The following is a 26,135-nucleotide window of genomic DNA, read 5'->3' on the forward strand; positions in this document are numbered from 1 at the left end:
AAAAAAGAATAAGCAGTCTGAAACCCCAATGATAGTCACTGGTGAGGCTGGCATGGAGGATGAGTGCTCCAGGCCTGCAGGGTTGGGAACACTGACTCTCAAATCCCAGCCACTGTTCTCCAGACAAACGGTCATCCAGAGGACTATTGCCAACAGCTGGGTGGGGTCAAGAGCTGCCAGGTCCTCCTTGTTGAAATCAATGCTTTTTTTTTTTTTTTTTTCAGATTCCAGGACCTTGAAGCCCACAGTAAGCAGTCCCTCCCTCGCCCTTGCTCCAGCTTCACGCCCCTAAAAATGACTTCTTCACTAACCGAGACCTGTGGGGCAGGTTGAGTGCCTCCCAAACAGCCTGGGATGGAGCTCTCCTAAGGGTTAAGGTTGGGTCTGCCCCACAGCAGGGAGCTCTGGACACAGGGGCCTGGTCCAGGTGGCTTGGCCCTCCTCCCCGCCCCCACAACAGCCTTCAGCTCCTGGCTCAGCCTGCCGGGGACTTCCAGAGGGGCCTGCCAGATGGCGGATTTGGTTTTGGCCACATTGGGTGCCAGGTCAGGTCAGAAGGAAGCCTGTGTTTATTTTTTCTCTTTCTCCATAATTCCTCCATGAGTCGTGTCCTCAAAGTTGGGATAAGAAACCAACAGCATGAATTAAAGAAAAAAAAATTTAGCTGCCATGTACTGAGCACTTACTATGCACCAGGCAGCTGCTTTGTGCTTTAGAGAAGTTATCTTTTGTGGTCAGAGGTGGGGGCTATTGTCCCATTTTACAGAAGGAAACATGGAGGCTCAGAGAGGTGAAGTGGGGCCCAAGGCCACATAGTTGGAAAGTAGATCAATTCAGATTTGAATCCTGTTTTGTGTGACTCCAAGGCCTGTGCTCTGTTACCATGGGCTGTCTCCTAATAGTGAGAGAATCTTTATCCACCTTTTATTAGTGCTTATAAGAGCTCTGGGAGCTCTGGTGGTGTAGTGCCTAAGACATTTGACTGCTAACCAGAAGGCTGGCGGTTCAAACCCACCAGCCACTCCTCAGAAGGAAGATTGGGCAATCTGCTTCCGTAGTGATACCACCTCGGAAACCCAAGGAGGGGTCACTATGAGTAGAATCAACTCAACAGCAATAAGATAGGAGCTCTGGTGGTGCAGTGCCTAAGGCATTTGACTGCTAACCAGAAGGTTGGCAGTTCAAACCCACCAGCCACTCTGCAGAAGGAGACTGAGCAATCTATTTCCGTGAAGGTTTACCACCTCGGAAACCCAACAAGGGTCGCTATGAGTTGGAATCAACACTATGGCAGTGGGTTTGTTTGGTTTTGGTTTTTTGGTCATCAGTGCTTACAATGTGCCATGCACTGGATGGGGCTTTGCCAGTGTTACCACTGATTCTTGTAAACACACGGAATGGCACCCTGCCCTGTGACCAGCTCCCCGGGGCCATTGTGGGGGTGAGGGCAGCTTAGAAGGAGCAGGACCAGGCTCTTGCATGGCATGGTCTCCAGTGACTGTGGTTCACTCCTGCAGTGTTACTGGGGACCAGGGGCTGGTGCGTTGGGAGGTCTACCAAAGACAGTGGGCCAGGAGCTGGCACTTGCAGACTTTTCTGGAGTGAGGCTGGCCCAGCCACTTTCTAACTGCATAACCCTCAGCAAGTTACTTGACTCCTCTGGGCCTTGGTTTCCTGCTCTGTAAAATAGGGAGGTGCTAATATTATCCACTTCGTGGGGGTGGTTGTCAAGGACTTAGGGTAGGGCCAGGCACAGCTTAAGTCCTGATAGGTTGCTAGCTATTATTCTTGTTGTTTGTGCAAGTTGAAAGCAACAGAACATCACCTTATTGACACACAAGTGTGCTGTACTATCAAGCCTGCAAATTCTGAGGGTAGATTCTGGCAGCTTTGAAACAGAGGGGGAGGCCCACAGAGGGGGGGTTGTCAATAGAAACAAAGATCAGGGTACCCATATCTGTACCCCAATCAGTACCACTTCCTTGTGCCCCCAACAGCCCTGTAGGAGCATGTCGGTGGCAGAACCAGGCCCAGAAGAGTGGGGGTTGGTGAGCACCCCGGCTGTGGAGACCTGCTGCAGCGTGGGGACAGCCTGCCCGGAGAACAAGAGGCTGCTGGAGGCCAGCCCAGCTGAGAGCCCCTCATTCCCCAATGACCTCCCTGAGGCCCGGGCGACCACAGAGCACACCAATAACAAGATTGGTGAGTAGACTGGTTGAGAGTTTCGGGTTTTGGTGGGACAGAGCCATACTGGTAGGGGGTGAGAGGGAGAGAGAGAGAGAAAGAGAGATGGTGCTGGGCACTGAGCCTCAGGGCAGGAGCCAAAGGGCCTAGGACAGGAAGTAGGACATGTTTTTTGTAAAAGTCAAAACCAAACCAAACCCAGGGAAGGGAAGGGAAAATTTCTGACTAGTTAAAAGTCACATGTTGATTTGGGTGGAGGGAAAGGCAATATCACAAAAGTATGTGACCAGCACAATGACAATAGGGAAAAGGAGGACACAGAAACATATACAAAAGATATAGACAACAGAGCAAATACTATCACATACATAATACTGCATTACCAGTGGCACCAAACACTGGGCTTTGGGTAAATGCATAGACAGGTGAGAAGATCAGGTGTGGGTAGGGGAACAGGAATGTACCCAAGACCAAGGATAGATTTGGCTGATGATAGTCTTACATACGTACTTGTGTTACAAAAATATCCACATACGTTATAGAAGTAACAGGGGACAAGTTTGAAATAGCTTCTCAGAGACAACCAAACACCTTGAGGGAGAGCAGCATCAGGCCTGTAGGCTCGGGACCATAGCCTCGGGGGACATCATGCTAAATTGGCACAATGTACTTCATACAAATCTTGTTCTATATCTTACTCTGGTGAGTAGCGACTGGGGTCTTAAAAGCTATCTAGCAGCCATCTAAGGTGCAACTATTGGTCTCTGCTTGTTTGGAACAAAGAAGAGTGAAGAAAATCAAAGTCATTTGGAAACAGTAAGTCCAAGGATATGATGGACCATGGGACCTCAGCCTTCACGACCCTGAGACCAGAAGAACTAGATGGTGCCTGGCTACCAATACCAACCACTCAGAAAGGGATCAAAATTGGAGATCTTGGATACAATGGGAGGGAAAATGTGGGACAAAATTCAAAAACACAAAAATGGCCAGAATTATTGGTCAGACAGAGATTGGGGGAACCCCCAAGACCATGGCCCTGGGGTTATCCTTTGGGCCTGGAACTGGACTCAGTTCTGTGGATTAGCTCTCAGCCAAACAGTGGAAAGACCTGTGAGCAGAACACCTACCCCAGGGAGATGCACCCACCTACCCTAGGGAGAACTGTATCAAGTGCTGAGGAGCAAGGATATCTTCTTGAGGACTAAGGTGCACCTGACACAAGCCATGATATTTCCAGTCACCTTGTATGCATGTGAGAGGTGGACAATGAATAAGGAAGACCGAAGAAGAGTTGATGCTTTTGAGTTGTGGTGCTGGTGAAGAATGCTGAAAGTACCATGGACTACCAAAAGAACTAACAGATCTGTCCTGGAGGAAGTGCAGCCAGAATGCTCCTTGGAAGCAAGAATGGCCACACTTCATCTCACCTATTTTGGTCATGTTGTAAGAAGGGACCATTCCCTGGAGAAGGATGTCATGCTTGGTAGGGTGGAGGGTCGACGAAAGAGGGAGAGGCCTTCAATGAGATGGATTGACACGGTGGCTGCGATGATGGGCTCAAGTATAGCAGGGATTGTGGGGCTGGTGCGGGATCGGGCAGTGTTTGTTCTGCTGTGCATGGGGTCACTATGAGTCGGAAACGACTCGACGGCACTTAACAACAACAACGACAACAACCCTAGGGAGATGTACCCCTTAGATCAATCAACCATGAAACATCAGAAGGGCAGCAGCATCTACATAGAGAGAAAGCTGAACAGACAGGAGTGTGTAGATAAGAAGGGCACAGGGAAAAGATAGCTACAGGGAGGAGATGGAAGGAGAGCTTGTTGTGGTTGGGGAATGTGATGGGGATGTGAAATCAAATGTGCATGAACTGTTGTGAGTAAAATGAATATGCTTTGTAAATATGTACCTGAATCACAATGTTGTTGTTGTTATGTGCCATCAAGTCGGCCCCGACTCATAGCGACCCCTCCTTGGGTAGCTGAGGCAGTGTCACTATGCAAGTAGATTGCCCAACCTTCCTTCCGAGGAGTAGCTGGTGGGTTTGAACTGCCAGCCTTCTGGTTAGCAGTCAAGTGCCTTAGGCACTATGCTACCATAGCTCCTCAAATCACAATAAAAAAGTTAAAAAAATAAACAAAACATCGCAGCAGTTGAGTTGATTCTAACTCATAGTTGTTACCAGTGTCCCTGTGACCCTGCACAGGTGTTCTTGCCTTCTACTGACAAAAAATTCAACAGGAGAAGCAAAATGTCTTCGCGAACCAAAGTTTATTAGAGAGAAAGGAGAGGGGAGGGGAGGGCCTTGTGAGGGAAAGACAGTGGGCCTTTTGCCTATGCTAGCCTCCAGTCTCTCCCCAATCAAAGGGATTTCTAAGGTTTATAAGAGGTTTTTGGGGAGAGAGGCCCATCTTTATTCATGAAATGGGTGAGGTTCTGAAGTTCAAGTTATGTATGCATGACATTTCTGGACCCCAATCCGAGCCCCAGTGAGCGATTCTTGCTCTCGCCTGCCTCTGGTGGAGAGTCCCTTTGTCATGTTGACCTTCCTGTGTGCATGCTCTGTACCTGTTAAGAAACTTGAAGGGCAACTCTGGAGGTTTATCAGCATTTTGTAACTGGTCAGGCTTCAAAACAAGACCCAACCAAACTCACTGCCATTGAGTCAATTCCGATTCATAGTGACCCATCCTTGGGTTTCCGAGGTGGTATCACTACAGAAGTAGATTGCCCAGTCTTCCTTCCATGGAGCAGCTGGTGGGTTTGAACCACCAACCTTCTGGTTAGCAGTCAAATGCCTTAAGCACTGTGCTACCAGAGTGCCTTTTAGGGCCCTTTAATTTACGGCTTCTTTATCTCACCCAAGCACCCGGCTTACCAACTGTAATCAGTTCTCTTATGCCAGAAGCCAGAATTATGTGGTGGTCTGAATGTAGGCTTTAATTCCAAAGGTATTGAGTTAGGGACCTGTTTGACCTGACTAGCCCAATTCCCTGCCTGTTTCGTAGTGACCCTAAAAGATAGAGCAGAACAGCCCCATATGGTTTTCTAAGCTGTAAGTTTTATGGAAGCAGATTGCCACATCTTTCTCCCGTGGAGCAGTTTGGTGGGTTTGAACTGCTGACCTTTCAATTAGCAGACAAGCTGTTAACACTGTGCCACCAGGGCTCCTGCATTTTGTGAAAGAGTTAAATAGTATTTACTATACAGCACAACTTCAACCCAGTTTCCATTTCTGTAAAATAGGAATAGGAGCAGCACTTACTTCATAGCAGTATTGTGACAGTTTAATGATATAATACATGCAAAGTGCCAAGCCCAGTGCCTACTGTCATTAAAGTAAAAAGTGACTGCTTCCCCTGCCCCTACTCCGGTGAGAGCCAACCCCATATGGAGACAGGAGGAAGACACACTAGTGTCCACAAGACCTGCCACTAGTCACAAACATTCTGTCACTCCTATTTATCACACAGCCTTTTGAGGGTAGTGTCTTTCTCTCTGTTTTTTAATTAAGGAAATTGAGAGAGGCTCTGAGGAGTGAAGTGATTTTCTAGTCACACAACTGCTAAGTGGTAGATGTGAGACTGGACCCCAGGTCTGCTAGACTCAAGCCCGTGGCTTGTCCACCACTTGGCTCAGAGGTGCTACAGAGACACCACAGCCAGATCTAACCCAGGCACCCAGCACTTCCTGAACTAAAGCTGCCCTCCAGCTGGGACAGGCCTTGTGAGACCCCCCCACCCCCCATCTCCCTGCCTCCTCTTTTGCCTCTCTCCATTCTGGTACAACCAGCATTTTCCCCAAAATTCGTACCTGTCTATATCACACTCCTGCTTAAACCCTCCAGTGATTCTCATCACCATCAGGATCCTAACTATAACTCCACCCCACCAGCTTTCCCTCCCCTCCTGACAACCATCCTTGGTCTACAGGGCTGACCCTCCCACTTACTGGGAGTTCACTGAATGCACTGAGCTCTCTTTCATCTCCAGACCTTTGTGGGAGTTGCTTCCTCCTGGAGCAGCCAACTCCACCTCCTTGAATCTAGTTAATTCCTGAAGTCCTGTCAAGCCCTGCTTAGTGCTTCTTCCTCCAGAAAGCCTTTCTTGATTTCTCCACTCTCTCATCTAGGCCAGATGCCCCTCTGCTCTGCTCTCCCTCTCACCTCTGGGCTCTGGGCTTCCGGGTCCTCCCTCCCAGTTCCCTCAATGTCCAGCTGTGTTTCTCTGTGTTTACAGGACTGTCTCCCCAACACTCACACTCGGCTGTGAGCCCCCTGGGGGTGGGCCCTCAATGGGCTCATCTCTGTCTTATCTGACAGGGTAACTGGCCCTCAGAAAATACTGATTTGGTAATTTGTTTTGCCCATTTCTGTGGCAGATGCTGATGGATGGAAGTCTTCAGGGCAGAGTCTTTCAGACCAAACTGAGATGATTGGAATTGTAGCTTTCAGCAAGTTTTATTTTGGGGAAAAAAAAATTGGAAAATACTGCCCAAAGCTTCTCTTTCAAATTTCCTAAGAAGTCCTAATTTCAGTAGCATCAGTAGGGTTGGTGTCACCCCATGTGGTAACTCATGGTGTCACCTCCCACCCCCCGCTGTGGACCTCCTCCCGTACCAGAACATACAGAATCCTTAGCAATGTTTATTATCAATTCAATCATAGAATAATATGTGATAAAAGTAGTTGTAAATTGCTTAAATGTAGTATTTCTTAGATAATGTGAATACTAACAACACAACTGCTTTGTAAAATCTTTTTACATTGAATTATAACATTATTAGTTCCAACATTATTAGTAACTGAGCAGAAGCCTTTTTTGATTTTTCTCTTTCTTTTCCTTTAATTACTGCTTCATTCTCAAAAAAATTATTGATATAGATTAACAAATACTACTTACCACAAGACTGTGGCTAAAACACCAGAAAATTTGACAAAATCTGCAACCATAAAAACACTGATGACAACAAAAACAGCAGTGCTTGCTTCTAGAGCGTGCAGGTGAAACCACGCTATTGTATTGTATTGAAGCTCCTTGTAGTTGGGTAATAATGACAGCTCTGACTTGAGTGAATTCAAAGATTCTAAAAGTAAATTAGCATAGAGTTTTAGCCTTGTAGGTATATTGGTGCCTAAGCCGGGCTTATGAAAAAATTTGTTGTTATAATTAACTACAGGGATATTTTTATTTAAAAAAATAATAAATTTCTGCTGAAACACTACACAAAAATTTGATAGATAGTCATTTGAATGTCAGCCCCTCTGACAGTGTCACGTGGTGTAGTTTGTATACCCCCTCCCAGTGATGCCACTGCTAATTTGAATGTTTGGGTTTACACTGTGCAGTGCCTGGAACTCTGGGGGTGGTGCTCAGAGAGGAGGTGGTGCTCAGGGAGGAGGATGTGGAGGTCCCAGGCTCCCGGGTGCTTGGGGCCTGTGCAGGAGCAGCCTGCAGTCTTCTGGTGAGAGGGGAGGTTGTACCATGTCCTGCCTTGAAAGGAGGAAAGGCCTTGGGGTTTCCTTGGACACCCCAGAGAGGGATGACCCCCTTGTTTTCCCAATACTACCCCAAAGATGCATCTCCCCTCCCCCAGTTCCCAGGAGAGACCAGTCTCAGGCCTGAGCTTGTGGCTCTGCTTCCCAGGAGAGGGTGTGGGGTCTGGGGAGGAACTGAGGGGCTTTATCCCCTTACCCCTGGGTGCGAGGAAAGGGATTCCCCTTCCCTCCACCTGCACCCTGTACCCCACCAAGACAGCTTCCCTGGATTCTGGAGCCCTGGGTGGAGCAGGAAGTCCAAGTAGCTTTTGGAGGAACCCCTTCCCCAACTATGGGGTGGCAGCCTTGTGATGGGGGCAGAGTCAGAGGGTCAGGATATGACAGGGGACCCTCAGCTTGGGCTTCTTCTACCTAAACATCCCCCACCCCACCCTTCGCCATGCCCAGGTCTCTCTTCCTGTATCCACCCCTCCCATCTGTCCTCCTCTGTGCCCTCTCTTACCTCCTATACTGCCTCTCTTCTCACCACCTCTGAACTTCTTATGCCCAACCCCTCCAGTCAGGGCCCAGGGTGACGGAGGGTGTGTGGCTGGGGCCTGAGGCCCTGCTCTGTGTGTCTCTCTTGACTCAGGGCGCCCAGCCCATGACTTGCCTGATCCCTTGGCCTCCCTCTATATCCTACTGCTGTTTGGAACACCTCTTTCTCTCTTTCACTGGGGTATTAAAAAACAAACAGAAGAGCCAGTGTTATACAATGGGACTGATGGTGCAGGGGTCCTCGAGTCTCTTTTTGGTTCCTGAATTGGAGGGATAGAACCAGGTTACCCAGAGAGGCAGGGGTCTCTGAGCCCCCACCCACACCAGCTCTGTGGTTCCTCCTAGAGTGTCCCCATCCAGCCTTCTGAGCCCCAGGACAGAGCAGTGAGGGACTTGACCCACCCCAAGCTTGAGGTCATCAGAACCCAGGTTGCTGATGGGTAAAGTGGGTGACCTGGGAGAGGTCCAGGCTTCCGCACTTCCCAGCTTCCTGGGCAACTTGCTCAGCTTCCCTGGTCTCCGTGTTCCCCTCTATGAAATGTCAGTGCTGGAACCTGGCATCAGATTGTGGTGAGTACTCCTAGACTGTGTCTTTATGGGGTGGGCTTGGGCACTCATCAGAGTGATATTTACCAGTGCTAATGATCTCTGATGGTGCACTGCTAAAGCGTTTGGTTGCTAACTGAAAGGCCAACAGTTTGAATCCACTAGTTGATCTGAGGGAGAAAGATCTAGTTCTGTAAACATTTATACCCTTGGGAACCCTATGGGTAGTTCTACCCTGTCCTATAGGGTTGCTGTGAGTCAGAATTGACTTTCCGGCTGTGTGTTTGGTTTGATCTTTTACTATGTGCTATGTAGGCTCAGCAAACATGTGAGAGATGAGCAAGAAGTCATAAACACTGACGTTTAGGGGCCCAAAGCAAGACCCTTGGAATCACTGACTGCTGTTAATTACTTGAGGTTCCTGTAGGGTGGCCAGTTGTCCTGATTTGCCGGGTCTGAGAAGATTCCTGGGACCAGGGACTTTCAGTTCTGAAACCAGGAAAGTCCCAAGCAAACTGGGCTGAGTTGGTAACCCTAGGTTTGTGCTTGAGGCATGTGGACAGATCCTGCCCACGTACTTCTTGGCAGAGGAGAAGGCAGGCTGCCTGGCCCTTGCCCACTGTCTGCCCCCAGGGAACAGAAGGGCCAGGGTGGGAATTTCTTTGAATTTGTACTAATTATTGGCGACCTTGGACAGGTATCTATCCCCTCTGGGTTTCAGATTCTTCACCTGTAGAGTGAAAATAATAGACTATATGCCTCATAGGAGTTGGGTGAGGATTCCAGGACCTAGTGTGGGTTAGCGCTGGGAAGAGTGCCAGGCACATGTTAACTACTACTTGTGGTCACTCATGTTACTGTTGACAAGATCTATGCCGGCTTTTGTCTGTGTGTCATCTCCCACAAGCACCGAGAGATCCTTCTTAACTCCTCAGGGTCTACCTCCTTGCTGCTTTACTTCCTCTGAGCCTCAGTACACCTGTAAGGTGGGTGGAGCTTACTGTGCCCAGAGAGGTCATGTTGCCCACTTGGGGCCCCGAGGACCAGGAGTGGAAGAGCTAAGACCCTACTCCTTGCCCCCATCCCGGCTAGGTTCTGCTCTCCCCACTCACTCTTCCTTTTTCTTACAGAGAAAATCTACATTATGAAGGCTGACACAGTGATTGTGGGGACGGTAAAGACCGAGGTGCCTGAGAGTCGGGGTCCAGCAATGCCAGTGGAGCCCAAGATTGAGGAGGAGCTGGAGGTGGACCATGCCCCCCACTATCCGGAGCAGGAGACAGAGCCGCCTCTGGGCAGCTGTGGGGATGTCATGTTCTCGGTGGAGGAGGAAGGGAAGGAGAAGCCCTTGTCCACAACCACCTCTGAGCAGTGAGACCTGGTTTGGGATGGGGCTGGGAGCACAGCTGGATGCCCCTGGGATGCCAGCACAGCACTGGTGGCACCAAATCGAGGGGCAGAGGTCCATCTGGCCTGAACTGAGGTTCCAACATCTAGTGGTGGTTCCAGCATCAATGCATATGGGTTCTGTGGTCCTCACTTGCATCTCACCTAGCTGCCTCACCCAGCCCCCAGGAGCCCCTGGGCTTACAGAAGAGACCCTCTCTGGAGGCTGGATCCAAAGAATGTTTGCTGGGGCCACAGACAGAGGCAGGGGCTGGGCAACCTGCCTTCTCAGTTAAGAAGAACACTGCTCCAGGAGCCCTGAGGACCAGCCACACCCACCAAGGCCAGCCTGCCAGGGGAGACGTGCAGACCTCAAGGCTGGCTCCAAGACCCACCACACCCTCGCACCCTCGCTCTCCTTCCTGGCCTCAGAGGTGACTCCCACCAGGTCTTGCTGGTGTGCCACCAGCCCCCAGTTACTGTAAGTGTGGTCGCTGTGGGCATGGAGCCAGTGCCTGTGGTTGTTTCTCTTGAGTCATAAAGAAAATTGAGGCTGGGCCATACTGGCAGGCCCTCACTTTAACCACCATAGCCACCTGCGTGGCCTGCACATGCCAAGGTTGGGCACCCAGCCTGAATCCCTGCCCAGTGGGCTGAGTGGGGACCCCCTAGGGCTGCCAGTCCTTCCTGGTTCTGGACCCCTCATGGTACACCCAGAGTCCCCATGGTGCCCACAGGTGGCAGCATCTTGGGATGATGTCAGTAGACTTTCAGCAGCTATGGAGCCCCCACCTCAGCCGGAGACCTTGTCCACAGGCTGCTGCCCAGAGAAGGGCCTACTTGGTTCTGTCTGTGACTTCCTCCCCACACATGGAGAGGGAGAACTGTGGGTGCTAGGTGGGGTCCTCGACTGTGCTGTGGGTGCCACCCACTCTGTTTGGGAAATGACGGAGCATCTACCCCAAATCTGCCATGCTTGTAAGTCAGGCCAGCACTGGTCTCTGCCATCTAGCTCTAGCCACAAAGCCCCTGTGATTGGCATGGATCTTGAGTGACACAAAGTGACATGGTTTAACCAAAACATCCTGCCTGATGTGGACTATAAAAGAGAGGGTACTTGGTTGCTCAGCCTGGATTTCAGGATTTTTGTGTTTCACGCTAAGGAGGAAAGCCGCTTGCCTTCCCTCTGCTGGTCTGCTCTCCCAGGGCCTGTAGACTCACGCAAACCACGAGGGCTCCGGGAGGAGATGTGCCCGCAGACGACAAGTTGGCCACAGCCCAGGCTTTGGCACTGGGAGACTCCTGGACTTCCCCGTTGCAGGCCGAGCTGGGGAAAGCTGCTGTTTACTTGCCAGCCTGGTTGCTCTCTGGAGGAAGTTGGGGCTGGGTCAGGAATCACGAGGCTCGTTTCTGAAACTGCTCGGATGTTTTGGGGAAAGTTGGAGAGGCTTGGGCTTTGCCAGAGGTGGTTACACCAGAATGCTGGGCACTGGCAGGCAGAAGTTTTTTTGTCCCCCTCCACCTCCCTTTCTTGGCTCATTATCATTCTATCTCCTGCTTTTTGAAGAAGTTAAAGTGGGGAGAGAAAAAAAAATTTGCACAAATGTCCCTGTGCTGGTATGGTGTGGGTATCCCCGCCTTCCACTGGTTCAAGGGGTAAGGGACATGTAGACACCACACATCCACTGTGCAGGGCAGCTCTGGCAGCCTCCGCTTGAGAGGATTGACTGATGTTTTGATGCAGTAAGCATGCTCTTGCCCAATGGCTCTGCCCAGAATGCTTGATTGTCTAGAAGTTCATACCAATAACCCAAAACAACTGCTGCTGAGTTGACTCAGATTCAGGCCTCTCCACGTGTGTCAGGGAAGAACTGTGCTCCGTAGAATTTTCAAGGACTGCTTTTTTTGGAAGTAGATTGGCAGGACTGGGTAAATTCAAACCTCCAACCTTTCTGTTAGCTGCTGACTGCTGAGTGTGCTAAGTGTGCTGCTGAGTGCATTTGTACCATGAAAAAAACCAAAAACCCAACTCACTGCCATTGAGTTGAATCTGACTCATACGGATCCCTGCTTGGGTTTCTGAGGTGGTATCTCTATGGAAGTAGATTGCCCAACCTTTCTTCCGAGGAGTGGCTGGTGGCTTTGAACCGCCAGCCTTCTGGTTAGCAGTCAAGTGCCTTAGGCACTATGCCACCAAATTCATAAGGCCCCTTCCAAATCAAGGATCATAACCCAAACCAAACCCACTGCCACTGAGTGGATTCCAACTCAGAGACACTAGTAGAACTGCCCTGTAGGGTTTCTAAGACTATAAATCTTTATGGAAGCAAACTGCTTCATCTTTAAAAGTTTGAACTACTAACCTTTTGGTTAGCAGCTGAGTGCTTTAACCACTGTGCCACCAGAGTGCCTTAAGGAACATAAGGGTGAGGAAACTATCACTGAAATTAAGAGGACTTCATATCTCCGGATGGGAAGTGTCTGAGGAGTCTCTCCTCCCACGGCAGGGATTCCCTCCACAGCCCATGACCCCAGGCTAATGGGCCAGTCTCTGCTAAAGTGTAGAGAGGGACCCACTACTGCTGGGCAGCCCTTCCCATTTCTGGATACTTCCAACCACAGAGCAATTCCTCCTCATCTATCAAGATAAACTCTTCCTCATGAAACTCCACCTCTCTGGTCCATGGACTGCCCTCTGAGGAGGCTCAGAATAAATCTGTTCCTGTCACAAGGCTCTCTCTAGGTATTTGCTGGAAGGGATCTGGCTGCCTAATGGTCCTTTTCCCTCTAGGCTGTGCCAAACAGCCCTGCAGCTTAGGAAAAGGAGTCACAGTATGGCAACGTGAGTGTACAGCTCTGGAGGGCGGCAGGAGGTGGGGGCACATGACTGACGGTGCAGGTGAGCCTTGGACTTCTGGGAGTGAGTGGCGGGGCCTGGCCTGTCTCCCTGGTCATAACCCAGGGCAGTGTGGGAACAGTTCCCACCCCAGGACAGACTATGGACAAACCTCACCCACCTCATCCCTGGACCAAACCCAGGCTTCACTATTGCCAGGCTACTGCACCAGCCACTGCTCACCATGTGGTCAGGCTAAGAGTGAAGTCCCTGTCCTGACCTGTGATGGATGCCCCATCCTTCCTGCTGGCCATTCAGATATCCAGGAGGGCAGCTGGACAAGGGACGGGCTCCTTTCCAGGCTGTAAAGATCACACACACATGCACCCTCTTCAGGAATAGTTGTAACTATAGAGTGAAAGAAAGTGATAAGCATCCTATAGAAGGTATTGTGTTTGGAGAAAAGCATGCTTCCCAAGGTAACTTTGTCTATTGTCAACTGCTCTATAGTTCTTAGACTCTCCAAGGCCTGGCATGAGTCCCAGAAATGGAACAAGAGGACTGATTGCCAAGAACGTCTCTCTCTTCTTCTCTATGCTCTCCCCCAACCCCAGCAGTGAGCTCCTAATGACCCAGGACTGTGTCTTGGTCTTCTCTATTCCTCATCCACCAGACTGATTGATTGTTGAGCTGAACACACATGCGTATCTGTGCAGAGGTGGAGGCAGCTCTCAGTCTTGGTTCCTCAGCTGCCTCCCCTTCACACCCCCTCTCTGCCCTCTACTGACACAGCAGTTAGGAGGCAGGGAGGTGTGGATCAGGAGGGGCTGGGACCAGAATGAGAGAGGAGACCAGAGTCACAGCAGGGCCCAAAAGAAAAGCTTAAACACATGGATATGGCTGGACCACCAGAATCCAAGGTGAGAATGATAAATGCTTCGGGTGAGGGTCATTGAGCCTCAAGGTAACTTGGGCTCATACCCCTCTTCCACACTCTCCTCCTGAGCCAGCAGCCCATTCTAGGTACACATCTTAGACCCTTACTCAGGCTGAGCCCAAGGAGCAGCCCCCAGTGGTGGAGTGGGGGGTGTGAGTGTGATGCAGGGCCGAGAGGACTGCCCACCACCATCTGCAGCCCAGACACCGAGGGCAGCAGAGTTCAGATGGGGATAGTGCTGTGGGCTCAGAGCTGGATCCAGCATCTGTGTGTTCCAGCCTGGCCACCCCTTCCCAGGCCTGCAGAATCAGCCCCCTGCAACTTACAAATGGGTCACCTTCAAAAGGGCATTGGGCTTTGGAGACATAGCTCCTAGAAAAGCAATGTTACAATTGGTGGTTCATTCTGAGGCTGGCCCATAAAAGCTTACTTTAGCTCCATTAAGATTAACAGGGCTCAGGGTTGGCAGACAATGGGCCTCTCAGGGTGCAGAAGAGTATGAAGGGATGGACACTGGGAGGAGGTAACTATGGGGAGGAAGTGGGAGGGGAGCTGCTGCATTGTAAATTTTGGTCAATGACATGAGACAAAGTATATGTGAACTGCTGTATGAAAAGTGAATTTACTCTGTAAATCTTCACCCAAATCCTAAAAAAAAAAAAAAAAGATTAACAGGGCTTTCATGCCAGCCTGGGAACTGGGTCTCCCCTGGGGTCAAGTTGCTATGGAAACCCCAAAGTGAGCAGACAGACCTCACAGTGGACCTTCTTGGTCTGTGGGGTGCTCTGCAAGCCCCTTCAAGTCAAAGTCATAGAATTGGCTGTTAGTATTTGTGACATGATGAGGCCCTTGTGAAGGGGACATCCCACTCATGGTTCTAGTGCATTCCAGTTTCCACCACACTGCTGCTCGAGATCTTTCCTCTAGTGAATCACGGCCTCCCTCCTTCCCTTCCAAAGACATCTACGATGAGCCAGGCCAGATCCCAGCTGCAGAGGATGTGGCAAAGAGCAGACAGATGTGCCCTCATGGAGCCTGTGTTCCAGCAGAGGAGACAGACTTGGATAAGCGAGTAATGGAATCAGCAAAGAGCATTTCAGAGTCAGGTTATGCTAGTGCCATGCATGAGAATCTCTCAGGGGAGCATGGCAGGGCATCTGGAGGGAGGGTCAGGCTTTAGCCAAGTGGTCAGGAAGGCTTATCTGAGGAGGTGCCATCTAAGCTAGACCCAGTGATGTGACAGGTGAACAAAATGGAATCCAGGGAGCAGAATATTCCAGAAAGAGATGGAACTGCAGTTTTGAAAAGACCTTGAGATTCAGGAAGAACCCACAGTGATAGGAGCATGGTGAGGGAGAAGGTGAGGAAGAAATTGGCAGAGTCAGGTCGTTGACGGCTGGGTGGGCCATTGTAAGACTCCGATTTTATCGTGAGAAAAACAGTCTTCTTTTATTCTCTTTTCCTCCTGCTAGAACAGTAAACATCCTGGCATTCTCTTAGCAGTGGGTGAGAACAGCCAACCAAGAGACTGCAAAGGGTGTTTTAACCTATTTCAGAGAGAAGCCGGGAAAAGAGTCAGTGGTGGCTGGTATTCAGGAAGCAGTTGGATGTGTTTTCTGAGAACATGCGAGAGCTGAGACAATACTCTTGCTGAATATTGCAGCTCTGGGCCCGAATGATGTCACCATAAGAGGTTAGGAGCCAGTAGGCCTATGTTTTCCTTTTTTTGGTTTCTTTAGGTATCTTCTAGGAAAGTAAAACTCAAACCAGAAAGCCCTGGGCCAGCTTTGTTTGTGTTTTGGTGTGGGGTTTGTTTTCAGAGTACAGTTGTCCTGAGAGCATCATGGTGGCAGCAGTGACCCCTGCTTCCCTCCCCAGCCCTCTAGCCTGCCTCACTGGCCCTGTCCCTGGGGCCTTGCTTTCCAGGGCCATTTAACCATTTCATCACTGTGCCACATGATGGAGGGGAAGGAATGTGAGCCATAGCGAAGGCTGAGCAGGGTCAACCTCCAGCTCAACCAGTGACTAGCTGCATGTGGCCTAAAGCAAAGTGCTTAAACACTTTCAGCCTCAGTTTTCTGATCTGCAAAATGGACATAATATTTACCTTCGAAGGTGTTTATGAGGCTTAGAGAGAATATGTGTAAAGTGCCTGGCCCAGTTCTAGGCACATCTTTCATGTTAAATAAATGGTAACCATCATGAGTTCATCATAAAACCAAACACCAATCTAGTGGCTGTTGAGTTGACTCCAACTCATGGTGACCCCATGTGTGTCAGTGTAAAACTGTGCTCCATAGTGTTCTCCATGGCTGAGTTTTCAGGTGTAGACCACCAGGCCTATCTTTTGAGGCATCTCTGGGTGGACCTCTCAGTTGGCAGCTGAGGGCATTAAGCATTTGCACCACCCAGGGACTCCTCTGTTACCATAAGCAGTATTTGAAGAGCCTTAGAATTGGTCTGAGCCTTTCCACACTTCTGACTCATTTGGGCTTCATAATAGCAATAATCCAAAGGGTAGGTAAGTGGGTAACAGCACTCTCTTTTATAAACTGAGGCTCAGAGAGGAGGAGCAACTGGCCCACTGTCACACAGCTGGGAAGCACTGGGGCTGGGGTTCAACTCCAGTTCTGTGATTCTAAACCCCTCCCTATGCCCAGGCAGCTGGGCTCCCTCTGTTGTCAGGGCTGTGTTTATGTTGCAGTTGTTGTCTGGACTAGTTCCTGGACTAGTTTCCTTTCACCTCCATCCAAGCCACGACCGTTGGGAAGTGGGGAGGAAGTTGATTTTATTCCTCTCCTTTTATGGATGGGTTGTAAGAGGCTGGGTAACCTGCCTGAGATCAGGAGGCCAGGTGTGGCTTTGTGATTCCTCTCACTGGGCAGAAAGGACACCGAGATAACCTGTGTGCTTCCCAAGGGCTTTCCTTGAAGGCGTGCATGTCTTTTTTTTTTTTTTCCTTCTTCTTTTACTGTGAACATTTCTATTGGAAAGGTAAGAAGAACAAGCATTTTGTGTAGGCAAAGAAACTAAAATCCCCAAGTTCACTCTGATGCTAATATTCTTTTTCTTTTCTTTTTTTAAAAAATGTGATTTGGGTGAAAATTTACAGAGCAAATTCACTTTCCATACAGCAATTTACATACACTTTGTCTCATGACATTCACTACAACAGCACCCCTCCTACTTCCTCCCCGTAGTTACCTCTTCCCTTTGTCCTTCCCTCCTTGTACTCCTGCCCCCTGAGCTGTCTCCCTGTGCATAAACAGCCCTTCTTTCTCCCATGATTGTTCTCTCCAAGGAGTGTATCTACCTCAGGTAAATGTTCAACTCATATGAAGGTGTGCATGTCTTATCATCAGGTTGGGGAGACTCAGGACTGAGGGGACAGGCATGCAGAGAACCTCTGCTGGAGAAGCCCCCACAGCCGAGTCCTGTTTCACTTTCTCAATGGCACCTGTGTCCCACTCTCAGCTCCATCCCCACATCCCTGGAAGGAAGATAGGTGGAGAACAAGCCTCCCTATTTTACAGATGGGAAAACTGAGCCCGGCAGAGGTTAAGCAGTTTGCCCGAGATCTCAGCCTGGTGCTGAGTGGTGGAGACAGTGCTAGTGGTCAGTCTCCCTGAAGACACCCCTCTACTGGTGGGGAGCTGGAAGTCAGAGGTAGGTGTGAGTGGGAATCACTCTCCAGTCTAGGCGAGCAAGAGTTACATTACTTGCTGATTTTTGTGCTGCCCCTCAGCTTGACTTGTATTTCTTTCACATTTGGTGTTAAAAAGGAGTAAGAGTGGTAAGAGTTGGGTCCTTTCTCATAAGGCAGCTTTGTAAGAGTCCTGGTGGAATAGTGGTTAAGTGTTTGGCTGCTAACTAAAAGATCTGTTGTTTGAACCTACCAGCTGTTCTGTGGGAAAAAGATGTGTCAGTCTGCTTCTATAAAGATTTACAACCTTGGAAACCCTGTGGGACAGTTCTACTCTGTCTTATAGGGTTGCATCACTGGGAATCGATTTGACAGCAATGGGATTTTTACAAGAGTCCAAACGGCTCACAGAATCAGAGGAGACAAGAACATGGTAGGAGAAAGATTTTCTTCAGGCATACAATTGTGCAGTTGAAGGGCTCTTGTTGTTGGGTGCCCTTGAGTCATTTTGATTCATAGTGACCCCATGTGACAGGATAAAACTGCCCCCAAAGGTTTTTTTTTTTTTTAATTGTGATTTGGGTGAAGATTTACAGAGCAAATTCACTTTCCATACAGCAGTTCACATACACTTTGTCTCATGACATTTACCACAGTTTACCACAATGCAACAGCTCCCCTCCCACTTCTTCCCCATAGTTACCTCTTCCCTGTGTCCGTCCCTCCATGGACTCCTGCCCCTGGGCTGTCTCCCTGTGCATAAGCAGCCCTTCTTTCTCCCACGATTGTTCTCTCCAAGGAGAGTATCTACTTGAGGTAAATGTTCACTTCCTATGCCTGTCCCAAAGGGTTTTCTTGGCTGTAATCTTTATGGAAGCAGATCACCAGGTCTTTCTCCCTCAGAGCCGCTGGATGAGTTCAAAGTGCCAAACTTTCGGTTTTAGTTAGCAGTCAACTGGTTAACCGTTGTACCACCAGGGTTCTGCACTTGGTTTAATGCTCTGCTTCCACTGTAGTAAAGGTTATTAATAATTTTTGAGGAGCTCTGGTAGCGTAATGCCTAAGGCACTTGACTGCTAATCAGAAGGCTGGTGGTTCAAACCCACCAGTCATTCCTCAGAAGGAAGGTTGGGCAATCTACTTCCGTAGTGATACTGCCTCGGAAACCGAAGGAGGGGTCACTATGAGTCGGGTCTGACTCGACGACACATAACAACAACAACAATAATTTTTGAACAATTATTTTCATTTTGTGATGGGTTCTGGAAATCACTAGTCCTGCATCGGGGGCCAGAAACTGGTTTCTTAGAAATTTACTCAATGTTGACGTACCTTATATACATTGTCAGTTGACCTCACAGTGGCCTTGTATGTGAACATGTTTATCTCCACTTTTTGAAAGTGTTAAGTGACCAATAACTAATTGTGATGTAGTGAATTACTTGGTATGACTTTTCTAACCATGGTCTTTGTGACTCCCCCCAGATTACTGGGTGGGACCATGCAAATAAGGTATTTGGAATTCTCATGTTGGGATTGGTTAGTTTTGTCACTCTGCCAGGCTTAAATGAGCCTTCCAAGAGGCAGAAAGGGGGATCTCACTGCCATCAAGAGAGAATAGCCAGAGGTGGAGTGGAGTGGAGCTCATCATTGGACCCGAGATCCCTGCACTTGACCTCCTTGGCAGAGATGCCTGGCAGAGATGCCCAGCAGAGACACCTAGCTGAGAGACACCTGGCTGAGAAACAGTGGAACCAAGAGGCATGAGACAGAGAGGCGGGCTTACCTGGCCCACAGAACAAGAAAACTGTGTGCCTTTGGGAAGGAGGTTTGCTGGCGAAGTGGGGTGCATGTTAGTGTACCTATCAGCAGAGCTAAAAGAGCTTTATAACGTTTGCCCAAGCAGGGCAGAGGCCAGGCTGAGAGGCCAAGGGCCAGAGAGGCGTGCCTGAGGCCACAGCAGAGGGGAGACTGACCTGACTGAAGAGTTGTATCCTGACCATGTTCCTGAACCTGAGTTGTAGCCCGTTACTTCCCTAATAAACCCCATAATCATGAGTATTGTCTGTGAATTCTGTGTGGCTGTTGCAAGGAATTATCAAACCCAACAGAGAAGTAGGGAGTGCCGTGGGAAGGGTGGTTGGTGTCAGAGTTGGTAAAAAGGCTGGAGGGTGGTGCCATGTCTGGCCTCATAGGAATAAGCTTTGGGTTGCTGATGGTGATTCTGCCTCCCCCTCACAAAGTCAGAGGAGGTCTTGTTCTTTTGTACTGACCCTAACTGTTCTGGTTATCGCTTGCTATGTAATAAGCCACCTCAGCGCTTAGCAAAGCCACAGTCATTGGTTCTGCTCATGGCTCTGTAGTTCAGCCTGTGCTTGGCAGGGAAAGTCGGCCTCTGTTCCACACAGCTCCAGCTGGACAGCTGGACTAGAGTGGGAGAATCCATTCCCCCAGCTGGCTGTCAGTGTCTGTGTGGACCAATCAGATCCACTTTTTCTGATACCAACATCGAGGATAATCATCAACATAAATCAAAATCCACACTTATCACTTCTCTGTTCAGTTGTCACATGCAGCACTTCCCCTCCTCTGTCCCAGGCACCCAGAGCTCGGTCAGAGCTCACAAGTTAAAGGACACGGTCCTCCAGGTGGCCACGTCAGCCCAAGACTTCAAATGGCAGCTTGGGGGTCCCCAGGACTCCCCTCACTGCTGACCTGCTGATTATAAATTCAGGATACCAGCTACAACCTCAGGGGTCCCCAACCCCCTCACTTCTGACCTGCTGGCTCCCACTACTTCCTCAGATATGATAATTTGCTAGAATGACTCCCAGAACTCATGGAAAATGCTATATTTACTATTGAAGAGCCTTGGTGGTGCAGTGATTAGGTGCTTGGCTGCAAACCAAAAGGTCAGCAGTTTGAACCCACCAGCCGCTCCATAGGGGAAAGATGTGGCAGTCTGCTTTCTAAAGATTACAGCCTTGGAAAGCTTATAGGGGAAGTTCTGCTCTATTCTATAGGGTCACTGTGAGTCTGAATTGACTCCATGGTGATGGGTTTTTAAAAAATGGGAATGGGATATTTATGATTACAGATTTATTACAGAGGATACAAATCAGGATTAGCACAAAGAAGAGACACATAGGACAAGGTCTGGGAGGGTTTCCAATGCAGAACTTCTCTGCCCCAAAGAGAGTGCATCACTTTCCTGAGCACAGAGGTCATTGACCAACCAGAAAGTCCATGGAAATTCCATCCAGAGCTCACACTGGGGATCTCATTACATAATACAAACTCTAAGCCTTCTCCCCTAAGGTCCGTTCTTATCATTCTTATGTTCTTATCGCAAGGAGATCATGAATTATCATATGGTGGCTTTTTCTGGTCTAGTCAGCCCCCACCAGAGTCACCTCATCATCTCACCAGCATTTAACTGTTAGGTGTGGTCTGGAGTCCTTATCAAAGACACTTAAATTGCAAGATTTCTTAAAGAGATTATCTTTCAGGGACAGAGGACAAACACCAAATGCTTTGGGTGAAATGTAAAACCCTCCAGTTTCTCTCCATGGATCTCTCCATGGTGCAGCTTGGGCTTCCTCACACCATGGTAGCTAGGTTCCACAAACAAGCACCCAGAGATGGGATGTAGAAGCTGTCAGGTTGTTAAAGTCTGGGTCCAGACACTGGGACAATGTCAGTCAGTGGTGACAGAGCCCCGATTCAAGGGAAAGGGCTATGTATAGAACTTCCCACGGGATTGGAGGAGTGTCAAAGAATTTTGATATCTTATTTAATGTGTCAGACACTGTGATTAACACATCACATACATTGTCTCATTTAATCTTCCCAATAGGTCTACCATCATTGCTCTGAGAATTGGCTTAAGGAAGCTTGCTCATGGAGGCTAAACAATCTGACCAAGGTCATGAGGCTAGAATTTGAATACATGTCTGTCTGTCTCTAGGGGGTAAACTCTGGAAGCAATGGACTGTCCTGTACATTCAAGGACCCAGGTAGTCAGAATACAGCAGGGACAGAATTGAAGCCCACTTCTGCCTGACTCGAGAACATTTGAGGCTTTAGAAATAATCAGATGGACTCCTCCACTAGTTTTCTAGGTAGAGAAACTGAGATTCCAAGAGGCCTTGCTCGGCAGCCCCTGAAGAGGGGCCAGAGTCTAGCACCTTCCTGGGCAGGATGCCTCCACTTCTACCCCCACCATCCCCACCCAGACTGGGGCTGCACAGAGCCTGGTCAGGAAGTCTCAGAACTGTGGGCAGATTATGCAAGAGCAAGCCGTCACAGGGCCGTTGTTTTTCACTGCATTACACTTTACCCAGGAAATACCCACAGCTTCAGCAGGTACTGAGGGCCCCTTGCTCCTGGCAGAAGACCTCCTGTGAACACTGGGGGACTCACAAGGTGGACAGGGTCCGCTGGGTCAGGTTCATTCATCAAAGGCACTCTTTGTCTGGGCTGGGTTCTGACCAAAGAGAAGGAGAGGAGCCAGGCCCTACCATCCAGGCACTTACATTTTAGTTAGAAAGACAGTTGTTACTGTTGTTAGATGCTGTCAGTTGGCTCCTACCCATGGCCCCCGTATGTCTGTGAGAACGAAGCGTTGCCCAGTCCTGCACCATTCCCCACAATCATTGGTATATTTGAGGCCATTGTTGCCTCCACTGTGTCAGTTCATCTCAGGGAGGGTTCCCTTCTCATAAGAACTAGTACCAGGGACTTGTGCTCTTCATTTCAATCTCACATCAGCCTAGGAAGTGATTGTTATAATTAATTTCATGTTATAGGTGAGGAAACTGAGGCACAGAGCAATAAAGTCAATTGCCCAAGGTCACATAGCTGCTAAGTGGGGCAGCTAGGATTCAAACCCAGGCCACCTGACTCAAGTTTGGGCTTGCAATGACTTGGCCAGGTTGTGTGAGCATGGCCCGGGTGGCCAGGGTCACCACTGTGCTGAGGCCCTCCACCCTGTGTCCCAGGCCTCCCAGGCATACACAGGGCTCCGGAAGCCTCAAGGGAATGGACTTTGTCTCCTGGCTTCCATATTATCTTTCCTTTCCAAAGCCCAGCCCCTTCCTCACAGAAACTGCAATGGCTCCTCAGTACTTAGGGGCCTTGCTACCTCCACAGCTCCTAGATCCAAACTCCCTCTGAGACTCGCCTGTGTACCTTAGTCACCAAATACTGAGGATACATCCCAACATTGAATCTCTGCTCAACCCTGCAACTCTTTTTTTTTGTGTGTGTGTGTGATTTTATTTATTTAATTTTTTTTTGTAATTTGGGTGAAAATTTACAGAGCAAATTCACTTTCCATACAGCAGCCCACATACACTCTGTCTCACGACATTGACCACAATTTACCACAATGCAACAGCTCCCCTCCTATTTCCTCCTCATAGTTACCTCTTCCCTGTGTCCATCCCTCCATGCACTCCTGTGCCCTGAGCTGTCTCGCTGTACATAAATAGCCATTCTTTCTCCCATGATTGTTCTCTCCAGGGAGTGTATCTATCTCAGGGAAATGTTCAACTCATATACCTGTCTATTGTTGGCTGGAAGCCACAGGTGTGGGTTCAATTCCAGACCCGAAGGGCAGCTAGGGGCCATAGTCTCAGCGGTTCCACCAGACTCTATCGGACCAGCAAACCTGGTCCTCTCCCCCTTTTTTTTTTCTCCAAATGATTTTGAGTTTTGTTCCACATTGTTCTCCCTCTCTATCCAGGATCTCCTTCATAGATTCCCTTCCAAGTGGTTGACATTGGTAGTCGGGCACCATCTAGTTCTTCTGGTCTCATAGTCATATAGGCTGAAGATCAGATGGTATACCAGTTGCTAGGACTGATTGTTTCCATGATTTTTTGGTTTTCTTCATTCTTCTTTGCTCTGGATGAGGAGAGACCCATCAATGCATCTAGATGGCAGCTTGCAAGCTTTTAAGACCCCAGTTGCTACTCGCCAAAGTAGGAGGTGGAACAATGTTTTGTGTACTATGTTATGCCACTTGAGCTTGATGTTCCCTGCGACTATGGTCCCAAGCCCACAGGTTCAACTACTAGGTCCCTGTTGGTAGCTGGCTGTGACCAAGCAGTGACTACAACCTTGCCCCTTGTTAGCTCTACTATACAGCTGGGAATTCAGATCATACACATAAACTTATAGGACCATTGTCTGCCAACCCTATACATGTTCTTGGGTACACTCCCTGCTTCATAGAGATACCTACTAGTTCAGCTTGTCCACCCATCTATCTACCAATATACCCATGTTTGTCTTCACTGACAACACCATACTATATGTGCAAAAGGGTTCATCTTTGTTGTCTGTACCTCCCACGTACCTCTCTATGTCTTTCTCTTCCTCAATGCCACTATAATGATCACTCACATTTGGTACATTGCCCTTCTCTTCACCCAAATCAATACTTATCTCTATCTATCTAACAGTGTTCCCTCCCCTCCTCTCCCACTCCTGGTAACCAATGAAGAACATGTCCTTCCATAGATAAACATTTCCTTGACTTTTACAATAATGGACTAATGCAGTATTTGTCCTTTTGTGATTGACTTATTTCACTCAGCATTATGTCCTCCAAGTTCATCCACGTTATGCGGTGTTTTGCAGATTCTACATTATTCTTTAGCGTTGCATAGTATTCCATTGTGTGTATGTACCATAGTTTGTCAACCCTGCAACTCTTGAGACTTACTTTTTTCCCCCTCCTCCAGAAAGCCTTCCTGGAATACCCAGGACCAGTGGTGTCTATGTCCTCTGAGTTCCTGCAGCACTGACTGTAGAGGAGAAACTGGAGGCCGAGTTCCAGAAGGCTTGCAAAAAAAAAAATCCCTAAAGACAATTTCACTCATTCCTTCAGCCACTCATTTAGTCACTCAAACAACAAAGCTTTAGAGAGTACCTACTATGTGTCAGGCACTGTGCTGGGTGCTGCAAAAACACGAGGCAGATAGGAGTAACAAGGATATATGGTGCTGCTTTCAGAGCCAAAGCCCAATGGGGAAGGCAGGGTTGGAGCCAGTCAATGGCTATCAGCATGATCATAGCTATGACTGAAGGAAGTGTGGGCTTCTAGGAGCCCATTGGACAAGTATCTAGCCCAGAGGTGGGCCTCCACGTCCTCATCTGCAAAATGAGTTTAGTAATAGTATCTACCTTAAAATCCTTGTTGCAAGGATTAAATTCATTCATTCATTTGCTAAACAAATATTGGCCAAATTCAAATGATATAGCTGTGTGGGTGCTGGGAACACAGCTGTGACCATGACTGACACAGCCCTGCCCTCGTGATACTTGCTGGCTAATGAACAGAGAGGAGTTCTGGTAGTGTAGTTCCTATGGCACTTGACTGCTAACCAGAAGGTTGGCGGTTCAGACCCACACCAACCACTCCTCAAAAGGAAGGTTGGGCAATCGACTTCCGTAGAGATACTGCCTCGGAAACCCAAGGAGGGGTCTCTGTGAGTTGGAGACGACTTGATGGCATATTGCAACAACAACAACAGCAAACAGAGGGATCAGAAAGTCTCTGTGAGATACCTTTAGCTGTGAGAACTGCTATGAAGACAAAGAATGCAATGTAGGGCTTTCACCATGAGCCAGGTGCTTGGTGAAGGCTTGGGGATATGGCAGCACTGGTCAAAGGTCTGGGAGGACACAGTGATTCTGGGCACACAGGAGGAAGTGAGCAGCCATGATTGGGGTATCAACACTAAGTGTGAGTCTGGAGTGGCTACTTCTGGCCCCTGCACTTTGCATTTCTGGGTCTGTCTTAGTTCTCTAGTGCTGCTATAATAAAAATACTACTAGTGGATGGCTTTAATAGAAATTTACTTAGTTTAGGAGGCTAAAAGTCTGAATTCAGGGCTTCAGCTCTAGGGGAAATCTTTCTCTGTCAGCTCTAGGGGAAAGTCGTTGTCTCCTTTCAACTTCTGTGATTCCTTAGAGGTCTCTGTGTGGAGAGGTTCTCACCTCAGGGCCTCTGGGTCCAAGGGACATGCTCTGCTCCTGGCTCTTCTTTCTTGAGGAATTCTGAGGTCTCCCTTCTCTGCTCTATTCACTCTCCTTTTATCTCTTGTAAGATAAAGGGTGATGCAGGCCACACTCCAGGGAAACTCCCTATCAGAGCTGTGACCTGAGTAAGGGTGTTACATCCCACCCTAAACCCCTTACAACTGATTGGGTGATCATATCAGATCACATCATGAGGGATCATTACATCATTACATAACTGTCAGATTACATCATTACATAATTGCCAAGGACCGAGAATCTTGGCCCAGCCAAGTTGGCATATATTTTTTTGGGACACAATTTCGATATATGACATGGTTTTTAAAGCAGAAAGGGGTGAGATATTGCAGATCAATTCTTGGGACGTAAATTGTCTGCAGGAGCTGGGGTGGGAGGCTGGAAGGACTGGGCCAGAAGGTTAGTGGGAAGTTGCAACAGCTTCAGATGAATTGGGGCCAGACAGGGGTTTCCTGTGAGGGTGAAGAGAAAAAATGCTGAGCATTTCAGGAAC

General features: G+C 48.8%; 1 protein-coding gene across 1 annotated transcript in view; it reads left to right on the plus strand.

Moving 5' to 3' along the window:
- The window catches only part of TNFRSF8 (TNF receptor superfamily member 8), a 72,565-nt gene extending 62,417 nt beyond the window's left edge, over positions 1 to 10,148 (plus strand). The window contains exons 12-13 of the mRNA XM_007942669.1: positions 1,998 to 2,202; positions 9,904 to 10,148. Coding sequence (XP_007940860.1) covers positions 1,998 to 2,202; positions 9,904 to 10,148 — 450 coding nt within the window. The remainder of the gene's footprint in view (positions 1 to 1,997; positions 2,203 to 9,903) is intronic.
- Positions 10,149 to 26,135: the final 15,987 nt, after the last annotated feature.

The sequence above is a fragment of the Orycteropus afer genome, unplaced genomic scaffold (assembly GCF_000298275.1).
Source record: "Orycteropus afer afer isolate SDZICR_OR568_19922 unplaced genomic scaffold, OryAfe1.0 scaffold00094, whole genome shotgun sequence".
Classification (NCBI taxonomy): domain Eukaryota; kingdom Metazoa; phylum Chordata; class Mammalia; order Tubulidentata; family Orycteropodidae; genus Orycteropus; species Orycteropus afer.